This window comes from Colobus angolensis, unplaced genomic scaffold (assembly GCF_000951035.1).
Source record: "Colobus angolensis palliatus isolate OR3802 unplaced genomic scaffold, Cang.pa_1.0 Scaffold15, whole genome shotgun sequence".
Lineage (NCBI taxonomy): Eukaryota > Metazoa > Chordata > Mammalia > Primates > Cercopithecidae > Colobus > Colobus angolensis.
This window is the reverse complement of record NW_012114599.1, coordinates 16916689-16929625: the sequence shown is the minus strand read 5'-3', so window position 1 is coordinate 16929625 and position 12937 is coordinate 16916689. Positions and strand designations below refer to the sequence as shown.

Genomic DNA, 12937 nt, shown 5'->3' with positions numbered 1-12937 from the left:
GGATCACGAGGTCAGGAGATCAAGACCATCCTGGCTAACACGGTGAAACCCCGTCTCTACTAAAAATACAAAAAACTAGCCGGACGAGGTGGCGGGCGCCTGTAGTCCCAGCAACTCGGGAGGCTGAGGCAGGAGAATGGCGTAAACCCGACAGAGCAAGACTCCATCTCAAAAAAAAAAAGAAAATTATACGGAAAAATTTACCTCCATTGCTAAATATTCTACCTTTAAACTAAATGTAAGGCAAATATTTATTATACAGCTCTGCATTCTTTCTAGGAGTGTGTTTGTTGATAGTATCTTAATTTTCAGATTATATTCTGTAAATGTTTCTGTGTTTGAATGACTTTGACTTTTTGGTCTTTGCAGCTCGGGGTGTGGTTTTCTCTCGGCTGTGCTTATTTGGCCTTGGAAGACTATCAAGGTTCAGCAAAGGCATTTCAGCGCTGTGTGACTCTAGAACCCGATGTAAGTTTGTTTGATCTTCTGTCCTTACATGGGTTTTTACTCTCTAAGTTATTGGAATTGTACTGTATGGTTCAGAACAGCAATTCCTTTTGTGTTGGAGGAAAGTATACATTTGAGGGAAGGTCATACCTCAAGGTATAGGATTTATAAATCTGGAAATAAGTTAATAGCTAAATTCTTCATGTATATAGAAACACAATTGATCTTTATATATTAATTATATCCTACAACCTTGCTGAGCTCATTTATTACTTCTAGTAGGGTTTTGGTTTTTTTTTTTTTTGGACTCCTTAAGATTTTCTGTATAAAAGATCTAAATTTAATGTTTTATTTGAGAAGAAAGAATTGCAATTTGGAGCATATATGCATGCCAGGTAGTCTTTGATATGTCTGAAGAACAAAGAGAAGGTTAGAAGTTTTATAAAAAGGAGAAGTGTTACATATTTCTCTTAGAGAAATTCATTGGCACTTACAGTAAGGGTGTGGGGAGCTGGCAAGCTTCCATTGATGAGGGATGGCAGAGGGCAAAATTAGTCCCAGAGTTTCAGCAAATTATCTCAGAAGCTGCAGATAAAACTGGTTTCAGGTTACAACAAGCAGTTCCAGCAGTCAGGCTGCTTTCATTTGGATATTTTAACAGCTTTAATGTCTCTACTAACTTTCCCCCAAACATTCCCTCATTATGTTCATGTTTTCCATTACATCTTTGAACATGTTTGTAACAACTGCTTTCAAATCCTATGCTTATTTCAACGTCTCTTTCATTTCTGGTACTGTTTCTATTAATTGATTTTTTTCCTTTGGTTATGAAGGAAATTTTCCTGCTTTTTCCCATGTCCACCATTTTTTTTTAATTGTATTCTACGCATTGTGGATGCTATGTTGTTGTGCTTCTTGGTTTTATTCTGTTCTCTTAAGGAGGATTGAGTTTTATTTTGGCATTCAGTTAAATTACTCATAAATCAGCTTGTTTTTAAGCTTGTTAAAGTGGGTCTGGAGTTCTCCTTATTTCCTCATAACCCTTTAAAAAAAAAAGTAGAGATGGAGCCTTGCTCTCTTGACGAGGCTAGTCTCGAACTCCTGGCCTCAAGTGATCCTCCCATCTTGGCCTTCCAAAGTGCTGGGATTACAGATGTGAACCACTGCACCCAGCCCTCTAATAACCTTTTCTTAAGGTATAACCTCTCTGGGATTGAATTTAATGCCATGGGCAATCAATAAGAATTCTCCCCTTTGGCTCGTTTGGAACTTGAATAACTTCTAGCACAGTGTGACCTCCAAAATCTCCATTCAGCTCACAGCTTTCTGGTAGTTGTTCTTTGCCAGAGTTCAAAAAGTTACTAATTTTGCCATGTCTGGAAGTGGAGGTCCACTGCCACTTAATTTTTGAATCATACGTATGGGACTTGAGAACAATATATATATATTAGATGAAAAGTGGAACAAAGCGAAATATATAATTTATCATTCTTGTTTGAATCAACATTTATATAAATTCAATCTGATTAAGCTGATTTAAAAAAATTCATTTTTGCTTTATTTTTGTTATTGGGTAGAGGAATAGGTAGAGGAATATGTTTGATGGATGAAATACTTAGTAGTAACACTGGAGAACAGATTCTTTTTTAACCCACCTATCCGGTGAAGAAGGATGATGGTATAATGGCAAAAACTTTTAAGATAGGAAAAAACAGTATACTGCATTGTCTTTTTTGTAATAAATCTGTATACTATATAAAGCATGTTGTAAATTAGCTATTTTGTAAGTCTAAATTTGAAAATAAAATCTTAACTGAATTGCTCATTGGTACAATCATAGTTATATTGCTTGGTTGATTGTTTTAACCTTTTTCTAAAATATAAAAGTTCAGCTTGATTTAATTTTGCTGTATACCTTTAAACACACCTTATTGAAAATTGTGATTTTAAAGAGTGTATATTGGACTAGGAAAGTGTGTTGTACTTTCGGTTTCAGCAATAATTTTACCTAAATGAGAATAGTTAATTAACTGAGTCCTCTATCATTTCAGAATGCTGAAGCTTGGAACAATTTATCAACTTCCTATATCCGATTAAAACAAAAGTAAGTACATCAGACAAATATGAAGAATTTTGCTTCCCAAATAAATGAGTGAGATTTTCTACAACTGAACATTGTTTCAATGTTTCTCTTTGTTTTACCTTTCTCATCCATGTATATGAAATAGAATAACTTAAGTAGAATAGCTTAATTCAAACTAAATTAACTTGAATTCTAAATATACAGTGTATTTCTTGAAAACATTTCATATGTAATAAAATAAGAAATGTTACTTGAAATCTTTATGTAGTACTGAAGTTTTACATTCTACATTTTATTACATGATAAAAGCAAACATATATTTAGTTGGTCAACTCAGTTGACAGTTATTTTTATTCATTGCTTGCTTTGTACTAGACATTATTGAGAAATGTAAATAAATATGAACCAATGCCTTCAGGGAATGTAGGTTTAAAAAATAAAATACTATGCCATCTTATTTAAAAAATTGATTAGTGTATAAGCTATTTGTGGCAAATAGCAAGTGAGAATACAAAGAAGGCTAAAATAATCATACATGATATTTGTAGCACAGTTATTATGTGCCAGCCACTCATTTAGTCTCATGAGGATCAAAGAAGAGAGAAACTGTGTCATCCTGGATCAGAAATGCTTCTGAGAAGATGTTGGACTCAAGCAGAAATTTGAAGGATGTATAGAAGGGACAGAGGGATGCCTCTTAGGCAAGGGAAATGATGTGACCAAATGCAGAATGACAGGAATGAATGTAGTATTTTAGGAGATAGGAAGCAAAATAGTCCAGCTATAGAGTAATGTGAAATATACAGTGAGAGATAAGGTTAGAAAGGTAGGTTGAAGTAAAATTGCAGCATCTTCTGATTATTTGACCAATGAGTTGAGACTGTCCTGTTGAGTATAGGAAGCCAGAGATTTCAGTGTGGTATTTCATGAAGAAAGAAGCTTTTGGGGAAGATTTATCTGGTGGCAGTATGTGAGGCAGACTAGAGGAAACTGGAGGCTGAGAAACCAGTTAGGACACAGCTGTTGTAACAATTCAGGCATGAGATAACTAGAGTGGAAAAAGGAGGGGCAGATGCCAAACTCTTTATAAAGGAGGCAACCCACTAACTGGGCTTATTGACTGGCTACGAAAAGCAAAGGAAAGGGAAGAGACAAGGACTGCTGTTGCCAAAACTCTAATAAATTAATTAAAAGATGGATATATTTTCATTTTTATTTGGCCTTACTTTCAAACTTAATTTAATTTTTCTTGGTGGGATCACAAGATAATTTCTGAAGACATCATTAAATCCATATTATGTAGAGATCATGAAATGCTGCCTCTGCTCTTGGATGACGTAAATAAAGTACTATCTGCTCTACCATTCTCTTCAGAAGATAATATTATGTTCTTGATTGCAGCTGAGTGCTAAAACTCTCTGGAGACCTTTTTGGTTTAAAGCAACAGGCTCGGAAGTCCCTGTCATAGTTGTAGAGTGATCTCAGTGAGTTTTTCTGGCAACTCGGATAAGTTTGTACGTAGTGAAGCTCTTGATGCCTTGTCTTCCAGCCCAGTCATGTTAGGAACTCTGCTTTCTCTCTTAGGGGTTCTTGCATATTGTTGCTCAACTTTCTTACTTCTTGCAGCTCCACAAATAGGTTTTTGTGCAAAGGTGGAGTTGTAAGGTCTGACATAAATCATTTTTTTATTATTTCCTGTTTACTCTTTTCTTTCTTTCTAAGGCTCCAGACAAAGCTAATGGGATTGTTACTTCTGAGGCAATTATTAATGCTTCTCTCAGAAGATCCTATTCATGCCTTAAAATGGCCCATTAAACTATTTCTTTTATCCTTTTGTGGTCACAAGATTCTTCACTAAAGTGCTCTCTTTACTGTTTCATCTGATTCCCCTCGATATCATGTTCCTACCAGTCCCATGGGAAAATGTCTCATCTTCGGATGTAATTTTAATGGTGCAATATCTCTACTATAGAGGGGTTTTGATAAGCGAATCCTGAAATGAAGCACCTTACAAAGAAGCTATATTTACCAAAAAGGAAAAAAGAATTCATGGAACAATTTTGAGGCTAGGAAATTATGATTAGGGGGATCATAAGGGAGGACATATAGGAAAAAGGATAATCCTCATGGTGTGGATTTTTACTTGTTGAGTTATTTTCCAATAGGATAAATCCTTCACCCCCAACCCCTGTGGATGGGAGAGCTGGGGAGTCTTCGTCTAACACTATTGGAGGCAGTTGTTATTAGATGGAGGTGGTGATATGGTAGAGTAGAGAAAGGAGAAAAAGGTATTCCATGGAAACAATTTATGACTGAAATTGAAGACATGTTTCCTTTCTTTCTTTTTGAGTTCCCTTGTATTTTTGCAAAAAGGAATCCCTTAGATAGTTCTCTTAGAGTCAATAGATGGTAAATGCTCTTAACTTTGTATATCTAAAACTGTTTCATTTTGCATTTACTCTTGAGTGGTAAGTTTAGCTGATTATAAAATTTTGGCTGGCAGTTATTTTCAATCAGCACTTTAAAAGTAATATTCTGTTGTCTTCTGTCATCTTACTGCTAATGAAATAAGTATCTGTCGTCACTTCTTTGTAGATTTTAGGAATGTCTTTCCTAAATTTCACACAATATTTCTAGATGTTCGTTTATCTTTACTTATAATGCTCAGTATGTGAAATACACTTTTGATCGTAGAATTTATGATCAAAAAATTTTTTGAAATTTGTTCATTTCTGGAAAATTATCAGCTTTTATCTTTTGATATAAAGAATCCTGCCATGCTCTGCATTTGTTTACTGTAGAATATCAGATGTATGTTTTGAGTCTTACCTCTCATTCTTTCCTCTGTCTCTTTCCAGCTTTTATTTTATAATTTGAATTCTGTGTGAACTCCTTACTATTATCTTCCAGTTCATCAGTTTCTCCTTGACTATGTGCATTCTAGTTTTTGTTGGCTATTGAGGGTTTTGTTTATGTTTTTTGAGACAGAGTCTTGCTCTGTTGCCCAGGCTGGAGTGCAGTGGCGCGATCTCAGCTCATGGCAACCTCCGCCTCCCAAGTTCAAGGGACTCTCCTGCCTCAGCCTCCCAAGTAGCTGGGACTACAGGCATGTGCCACTATGTCCAGCTAATTTTTGTGTTTTTAGTAGAGACAGGGTTTCATCATGTTGGTCAGGATGATTTCGATCTCCTGACCTCGTGATCCACCCTCCTTGACCTCCCAAAGTGCTTGGATTACAGTTGTGAGTCACTGTGCCCGGCCTGTTGTTGTTTTAATGCCTCTTTCTTTCTTTTTCTTTTTTTTTTTTTAACAGGCTTAATTCACTTTATTTTTCTTGTATAAAAACCCTATGTTGTAGCCACAGCTGGAGCCTGGGTCCGCTGCACGGAGACTCTGGTGTGGGTCTTGACAAGGTGGTCAGTGAATTCCTGATAGGGAGACTTGGTAAACACAGTCTCCTTCCAGAGGGGTCAGGTAGCTATAGGTCTTAGAGATGGCATCAAAGGTAGCCTTGACGAAGTTGCCCAGGGTGGCAGTGCAGCCCCGGGCTGAGGTGTAGCAGTCATCAATACCAGCCATCATGAGCAGCTTCTTGGGCACAGGCGCTGAGACAATGCCAGTGCCCCTGGGTGCAAGGATGAGGCGCACCAGCACAGAGCTGCAGCGGCCTGTCACCTTGCAAGGGACGGTGTGGGGCTTGCCGATCTTGTTCCCCCAGTAGCCTCTGCACACCGGGACAATGGAGAGTTTGGCCAGAATGATGGCCCCACGGATGGCGGTGGCCACCTCCTTGGAGCACTTAACACCCAGGCCGACGTGGCCATTGTAGTCCCCGATAGCAACAAACGCCTTGAATCTGGTGCGCTGGCCAGCACGGGTCTGCTTCTGCACCGGCATAATCTTCAAAACCTCGTCTTTGAGAGAGGCCCCCAAGAAAAAGTCAATAATCTCAGATTCCTTAATGGGCAGAGAGAAGAGGTAGATCTCCTCCAGGAACTTGATCTTCATGCCCTTGACCAAGCGGCCCAGCTTGGTGACGGGCATCCACTCCTTATCCTCGGCCTTGCCTCCCTGAGCTCCGCGGCCTTGGCCCCGACCCCGGCCGCGACCCCGGCCTCGGATGCCACTGCCGAAACCTCCACGGAAGCCACCGCGGTTCCCCATCCCAGAGCCACCAGGGCCTCTGAGCCCCCCCCGCTGCACCGGCGTCATCCGCCATTTGGTGTTTTCTCGGAGAAGCAGCAGCTAATGCCTCTTTCAATACTAAAATTTCTAGTTAGTTTTTATTCACATCTCCTTGTTCATATTTCATTTCTCCCTGTTTTTGTTTCACAATTTTCTGCTCCTTTTCAATGTAAATATTTCTTTGTCTCAGTATTCTAAACAAATTTGTTTAAAGACTTGATAGATTGTTCCTTAAACAATTAAGAAAAATTTTTTTTCACTCCTCCCTCTCCCCCTTAAAATCAGTTTTTTTTTTTTTAAACATGGAGTCTTGCTCTGTTGCCCAGGCTGGAATGCAGGGGCGTGATCTTGGCTCACTGCAACCTTGGCCTCCCAGGTTCAAGTGATTCTCGTGCCTCAGCCTCCTGACTAGCTGGGATTACAGACACGTGCCACCACACCCAGCTAATTTTTGTTTGTTTGTTTGTTTGTTTAGTAGAGATGGGGTTACCCTGTATTGGCCAGGCTGGTCTCGAACTCCTGACCTCAGATGATCCACCCACCTCGGCCACTCAAAAAGTCCTGGGAGCCACCATGCCTTGCCCCCTTAAATTTTATCTTTAGTAAATGTATGTCCTGTTGGTTAGTTTTGTTGACTGAGGGTTTTTTTTCTCACAGGGTGTAGAATTTTGGTTAGCAGCATTTTGGTTGCAGATTCGTGAGGAGTGTGTTGTTTTGTTTTGACCTACTTGCCTCTGGTCCCTCCACTATGGTCTGCACCTTTTGTCTGCACCTTTTGTCTTACAGTTTTGCAATTGTACTTGCTTGGCCACGCTGACTCCAGATTTGGAACCTGAGTGTGCCTTCTCCTGAGGTGATACTGGGATTGATGCCCCGTTTTGAAATAATGTCCTCGTTACCAGTAAATAGATTAGGAAAGGAGTATCTCTGTGTATGCTACATATACCATAGGGTCTGTCACTGAATTTTGTTGGGAAGTTTGAGGTGGTTTTGTGTTGTTTGGGTTTCTGTTTGTTAATATGAATGAATAAGGACTGATGGTCCACATTAGCATTTTATGCATTTAGCTATGCTTTATTCTAATAAAAAAAGAATTCATTATTGCTCTCTTTAAAATTTGACCTTCAATAGAGTAAAAGCTTTTAGAACTTTACAAGAAGCTCTAAAGTGTAACTATGAACACTGGCAAATTTGGGAAAACTACATCCTCACCAGCACTGACGTTGGGGAATTTTCAGAAGCCATTAAAGCTTATCACCGACTCTTGGACTTACGTGACAAATACAAAGATGTTCAGGTAGGATATTCATTTTTTTTATTTCAGTTTGTGTTTGATATGAATCCTTGATCATATGGTATAAATTATTTCCTTGAATATGCACAGGAAAATTTTGTTAAACATACATAACATATGAAAAAGGTATTTTTTTCTAGTCAGATATTCTTCATGATGTATGGAATTCTGGTATTCTAATGTCAGATTTGTTTGTACAGTCATAAACTGAATATTACTGTGACTCAGTTACAAAAATCTGATGTGTGGGTTACATATATAGTCACTTTGCAGAAACTAAATAAAACACTGTATTACTTAGTACTTTGGGTATCTCAGTGTATTCTCTGACTTGTGGTAGCTGGAATAAATCCTATACTCATTTGTTCATTCATTTAACAAGCATTTACTGTATACCTTCAGATGGTATGAACAATATAGAGACGATGGATAACATTTTCTTTGCAATGTTTCATGAGATGGTGCTCTATTTGGTGGAATAAAGTTATCCCTCCAGAATGTATGGGAGACTCAAAGCCATTGTATCATCCAAAAGATTAAATAAAAAAGACTTTTTTGGTTTAATTGTAGTTGAAGACAATATGCTGTCTTCAGTGTAAAGTGATACTCTGAGATCATGCCACTGCACTCCAGCCTGGGTGACAGAGTGAAACTCTGTCTCCAAATAAACAAACAAACAAACAAACTGAATGGGAATGATAGCCAAGTGAATGGAGGGATAGCAGAGTTTTACATCCCTAGAAAGGGGAGGGGCTCTTTTGAATCTGTTTGCACAGTCTCCTGACAGTCAATAGTTGTCCTGTTCACACTGCTGAAATTTTCCATTGAGCTAGTTCTTCCTCTTCTACACTTAGCGCCTTGGCAAAGGCCACTGATGAGACTGAACAGATCTCGGTATATTGTGACCACTGAAGATAGTGCATATGTCTTGTTTACTGCAATTGTGATTTTTAAGATCTTTCTTCACTAGGAAAGATTTCTGAAGCCTGTTCCTAAAATCTCAAGGAGAATGTAAATCATTTATATTGGTAGTATATTCCATCTTACACTTGAAGGAAATTCTATTGTTTTCTTTCATATTAAAAAAAATGTACATGAAACATTCACATCCAACACTCCTCATTTAGACATTGCTGCTGAAGTGAATTCTTTAGAATTCTTTAGAATCTCACACTGTCAGAGCAAAAAGGGACCTTAGAAGTCCTCTAGGGCTATGCTGAATAAGTTTACACACCAAGTCAGAAAGGAGTGTGAAGCTCCTCTCCTTCCTGATAAGCCAGACAGGGGGCTTCGTCAAGCTGTCAGTCTGCTTTTCTATCCTCTTGGTATTGCTGCTGATAACTTGGCTGTGTCATCTCTTTCTTAATTGTCTTAGAATCGGCTTCCTTGGTCAGTCTGATCCTGTTAATCTTCTGTCCTGTGCCTCCATTTTCTAACTGATCTGCTTGTCTTTCTGTTGTGAGTGGGATTTCTCCTTTAAATCTATACTTTAACCCCAGTAATCTCCTTCATATCTGCTAAGGATTAGTAACAACTGGCTCACCAGGTTGGCTTTTTGGATCTTGAGAAAATCCTGATCATCCTTTCATGCTTGGCACCAGTAGGAGTTGTTTTATATAAGGTACCCAAATGGGTCTAGGCCTCTCCTCCAATAAGAGACAGACTTACTATATGTGCACATGAAAGGAAGTGGCTTTTCTGTTTGCTCTTTTATTCTCCTTCACTTCCCAAGGCACATAGAGCAGGTCAAAGTGGTGTGTGGTAAAATAACAATAATTAATATTTACTGAGGGCTTGCTGTGTGTCTGAAACTATCCTAAGCACTTCACATGTATTAGCTCATTTAATTCTCAACATGGCTGTAGGGGATAGGATTATACTATCTAAGCTATGTCTAACTCTGGATGGATGGATGGATGGATGGATGGATGGATGGATGGATGGATGGATGGATGGATGGATCTCCCCACCCACTTGTTTTAAGGAAACTGACATTAGACAAAATAACTGTTCAAAGATTGTTTGGAAGAGCTGTTACTTGTACATCATAAAGAGTTATAAAGTCATCAAGATAATGCTGATTTTAGTTGACTTAGATGAATTAAGTCTGGCAAATCTTGCTAACTCGTGTATTCTAAAAGAAAGGCAAGAAAAAGCAAAGCAGAAGCAGTTACAATAGCTGAAAAGGTATTGAAGAACTTTACTTCAATTTCTTTATTCTTACCACCCCCACCACCCCCAGATTAGGAGTCTCATTCTCTCTCAGGATGAAAAACATTTTTGCTAATGTTTAGATAATACTTCTGTATTTGAGTATCTGTAAATGTATAGGGAAAGAGGTGATATTTAGAATAATCTATTGGTAGTAACAGTAGTATTATAGATTCCAAAGAATATAATTTTGGTAAAAATAACCTGAGTATGTAGATAGTTGATTCTGATAAAACTTTCAGTTGTGATTTGCCCTGTTGGATGCCAAACCAAAATCATTGGAATTTTAAGAACATTTGCTTAGAAATCTTTCAGCCAGCTGGGCGCAGTGGCTCCTACCTGTAATCCCAGCATTTTGGGAGGCCAAGGCAGGAAAATTACTTGAACCCAGGGGTTTGAGACCAGCCTGCGCAACATTACAAAACCTTTTTTCTACAAAAAAATACAAAAAAATTTAGCTGGGCTTGGTAGTATGTACCTGTAGCTACTCGGGAGGCTGAGGTGGGAGGATCCCTTGAGCCTGGAGAGGTTGAAGCTGCAGTGAACCATGATCACACCACTGTACTCTAGCCTGGGTGACAGAGCAAGACCCTGTCTCTAAAAAAAAAAAAAAGAGAAGTCTTTCAGGGGCCTTCCTTAAGAAAGAATAAAAGGACCCAAAATGCATAGAGATGCATTTGAGCATTTTTCAGAAAAGGAAAAAAAAGTCTAAAAATATATATATTTATTTTTTCCTAGTATGAATTCAGATACTATGATTTAACTTTTATCTTAAATAGATTTTTTCAAACATATGTTAGTGGTCATAGTCTTAGCTTCTTACTTTTCTAATCATGGGGAATTTTCAATATAGCAAAATTGTGTTCTGATTCCAATTTAACATGTTCTAATCCTGTACCTGTTTTTTTCTACTTTATGGATGTGGATTATTGCCATTAAAATTTTTGTGGGGGGGAGTAAATTCATGTTTATTTTAATACAGACATAGGGTTAATTAGCTTCAAATTTTTCTGTTTTTTTCTCACTATTTGTAATTGAAGAATGAGTGGATATACTACCTTTATCATTTTCTTTCTTTGTCCATTTTATAATTTTATTAATAATATTTTAATTGACAAACTCTAATTGTATACATTTATGGAGTAACATACGATGTTTTCGTATGTGTATGCAATGTGGAATGATTAGATCAGGCTAATTAACATACCCATCACCTTGTTTACCTATGTTTTTATGGTGAGATATTTGACATTTTACTCAGGTATTTTGAAATATACATTATCGTTGACTGGTAGTCACTGTGCTGTGCAGAAGATCTCAAACTTAATCCTCTGTCTGAAACTGTATCCTTTCCCCCAAAATTCCCCATTTCCTCCCCACCCCACCTCCACCCTACCCTGACTCTAGTGACCATCATTCCTTTCTGTATAGTTTGTTATTAGTATTATAGAAATGCTACTGATTTTTGTATGTTGATTTTGTATCTGAATTTACTTCATCTAATAGTTTTTACATGGACTCTTTAGGGTTTTTGCTAAGATTATATTGTCAGCAAATAGAGACAATTTTGCTTAGTCCTTACCTATGAGAATATCTGTTATTTCTTTTTTCTTGCCTAATTGCTCTGTCTAGGACTTCCAGTACTATGTTGAAAAAAACCTTTGTCCTAATTTTGACTAATGTATGGTTTGGTAAAACCCAGGAATGCTTTTCTATAATAGCACTTATATGTATTTATTTCTAGATTATACATATTTTTATTCATCTATAATAAAATTGATTTTCATGTTTCTATATAATTAGTTCCTGTTCAGTTTTCCAGTTTCTGACTATTATAAATAATGTCATAAATATCCTTGCAGACAAATCCTCATATATAGCCATACTTCTTTCCTCAAGGTAAATTCTAATGTTGATTTGTTGGGATATTTTTCCTTTTCTTCCTTCTTTCTTTTTCTGGATACCTTGGGCAACATTTTGGGAAAATAATTTAAGTATTGCAGTATTGACATTCATTTGCTGTTTATATGTGGAAGAGGAAGGAAAGGGGATTAACATATATTGAGTGCTTACTATGTTTCTGCCACTTAACACAGATTATCTTTTATTGGGCATGCAGTATGTGAGGTGGATACTAAATATTCCTCATTTTATAGTTGATTAACATGAGACCCAGAGAGCTTATATAACTTGAGCAGTAATTTGGCTAGTAGGAACCGAAGACAGAAATCATAGGTAGGCATGTCTTATTTTTTTCTTTATGTCACGCCTTGAAGTCTGTGAGAAGATTTATGTCAAAAGCACATTTTCCCATCATATTAACGTGCTTGTGAACTGTATCTAACAAAGGTTTTTAAAAATTCAGACATAATTTGCAGATAATAAGCCAGGCGTAGTGGCATATGCTTACAGCCCCAGACACTTGTGAGGCTACAGCAGGAGGATTACTTAAGCCCTGGAGTTTGAGGTTTCAGTGAGCTGTGATTGTGCCACCGCACTCCAGCCTGGGCAACAGAGCGAAACCTCATCTCAAAAAAATATGAAATAAAATAACAAAAAAAATGCAGATAATTTTAACTAGTATATATTCTTAGGTAATCACCACCCCAAACAATTATGGAACATTTTCATTATTTTTTATTTTTTTATTTTTATTTTTTTTATTATACTTTAAGTTCTAGGGTACATGTGCATAACGTGCAGGTTTGTTACATATG

At 37.4% G+C, this 12937-nt stretch overlaps 1 protein-coding gene and 1 pseudogene across 3 annotated transcripts in view; one reads left to right on the top strand and one right to left on the bottom strand.

Annotated features, from left to right (window-relative positions):
• Window positions 1-12937, top strand: part of TTC27 (tetratricopeptide repeat domain 27) — a 195695-nt gene that overhangs the window by 151909 nt on the left and 30849 nt on the right. For both annotated transcript variants that reach the window (XM_011935991.1, XM_011935992.1), the window contains exons 14-16: window positions 370-468; window positions 2499-2551; window positions 7847-8012. In XM_011935991.1, the coding sequence (XP_011791381.1) occupies window positions 370-468; window positions 2499-2551; window positions 7847-8012 (318 nt within the window). The remainder of the gene's footprint in view (window positions 1-369; window positions 469-2498; window positions 2552-7846; window positions 8013-12937) is intronic.
• On the bottom strand, window positions 5841-6751 carry LOC105507494 (annotated as a pseudogene). Its single transcript, XR_001001115.1, has one exon. The product of XR_001001115.1 is annotated as a 40S ribosomal protein S2 pseudogene (transcript).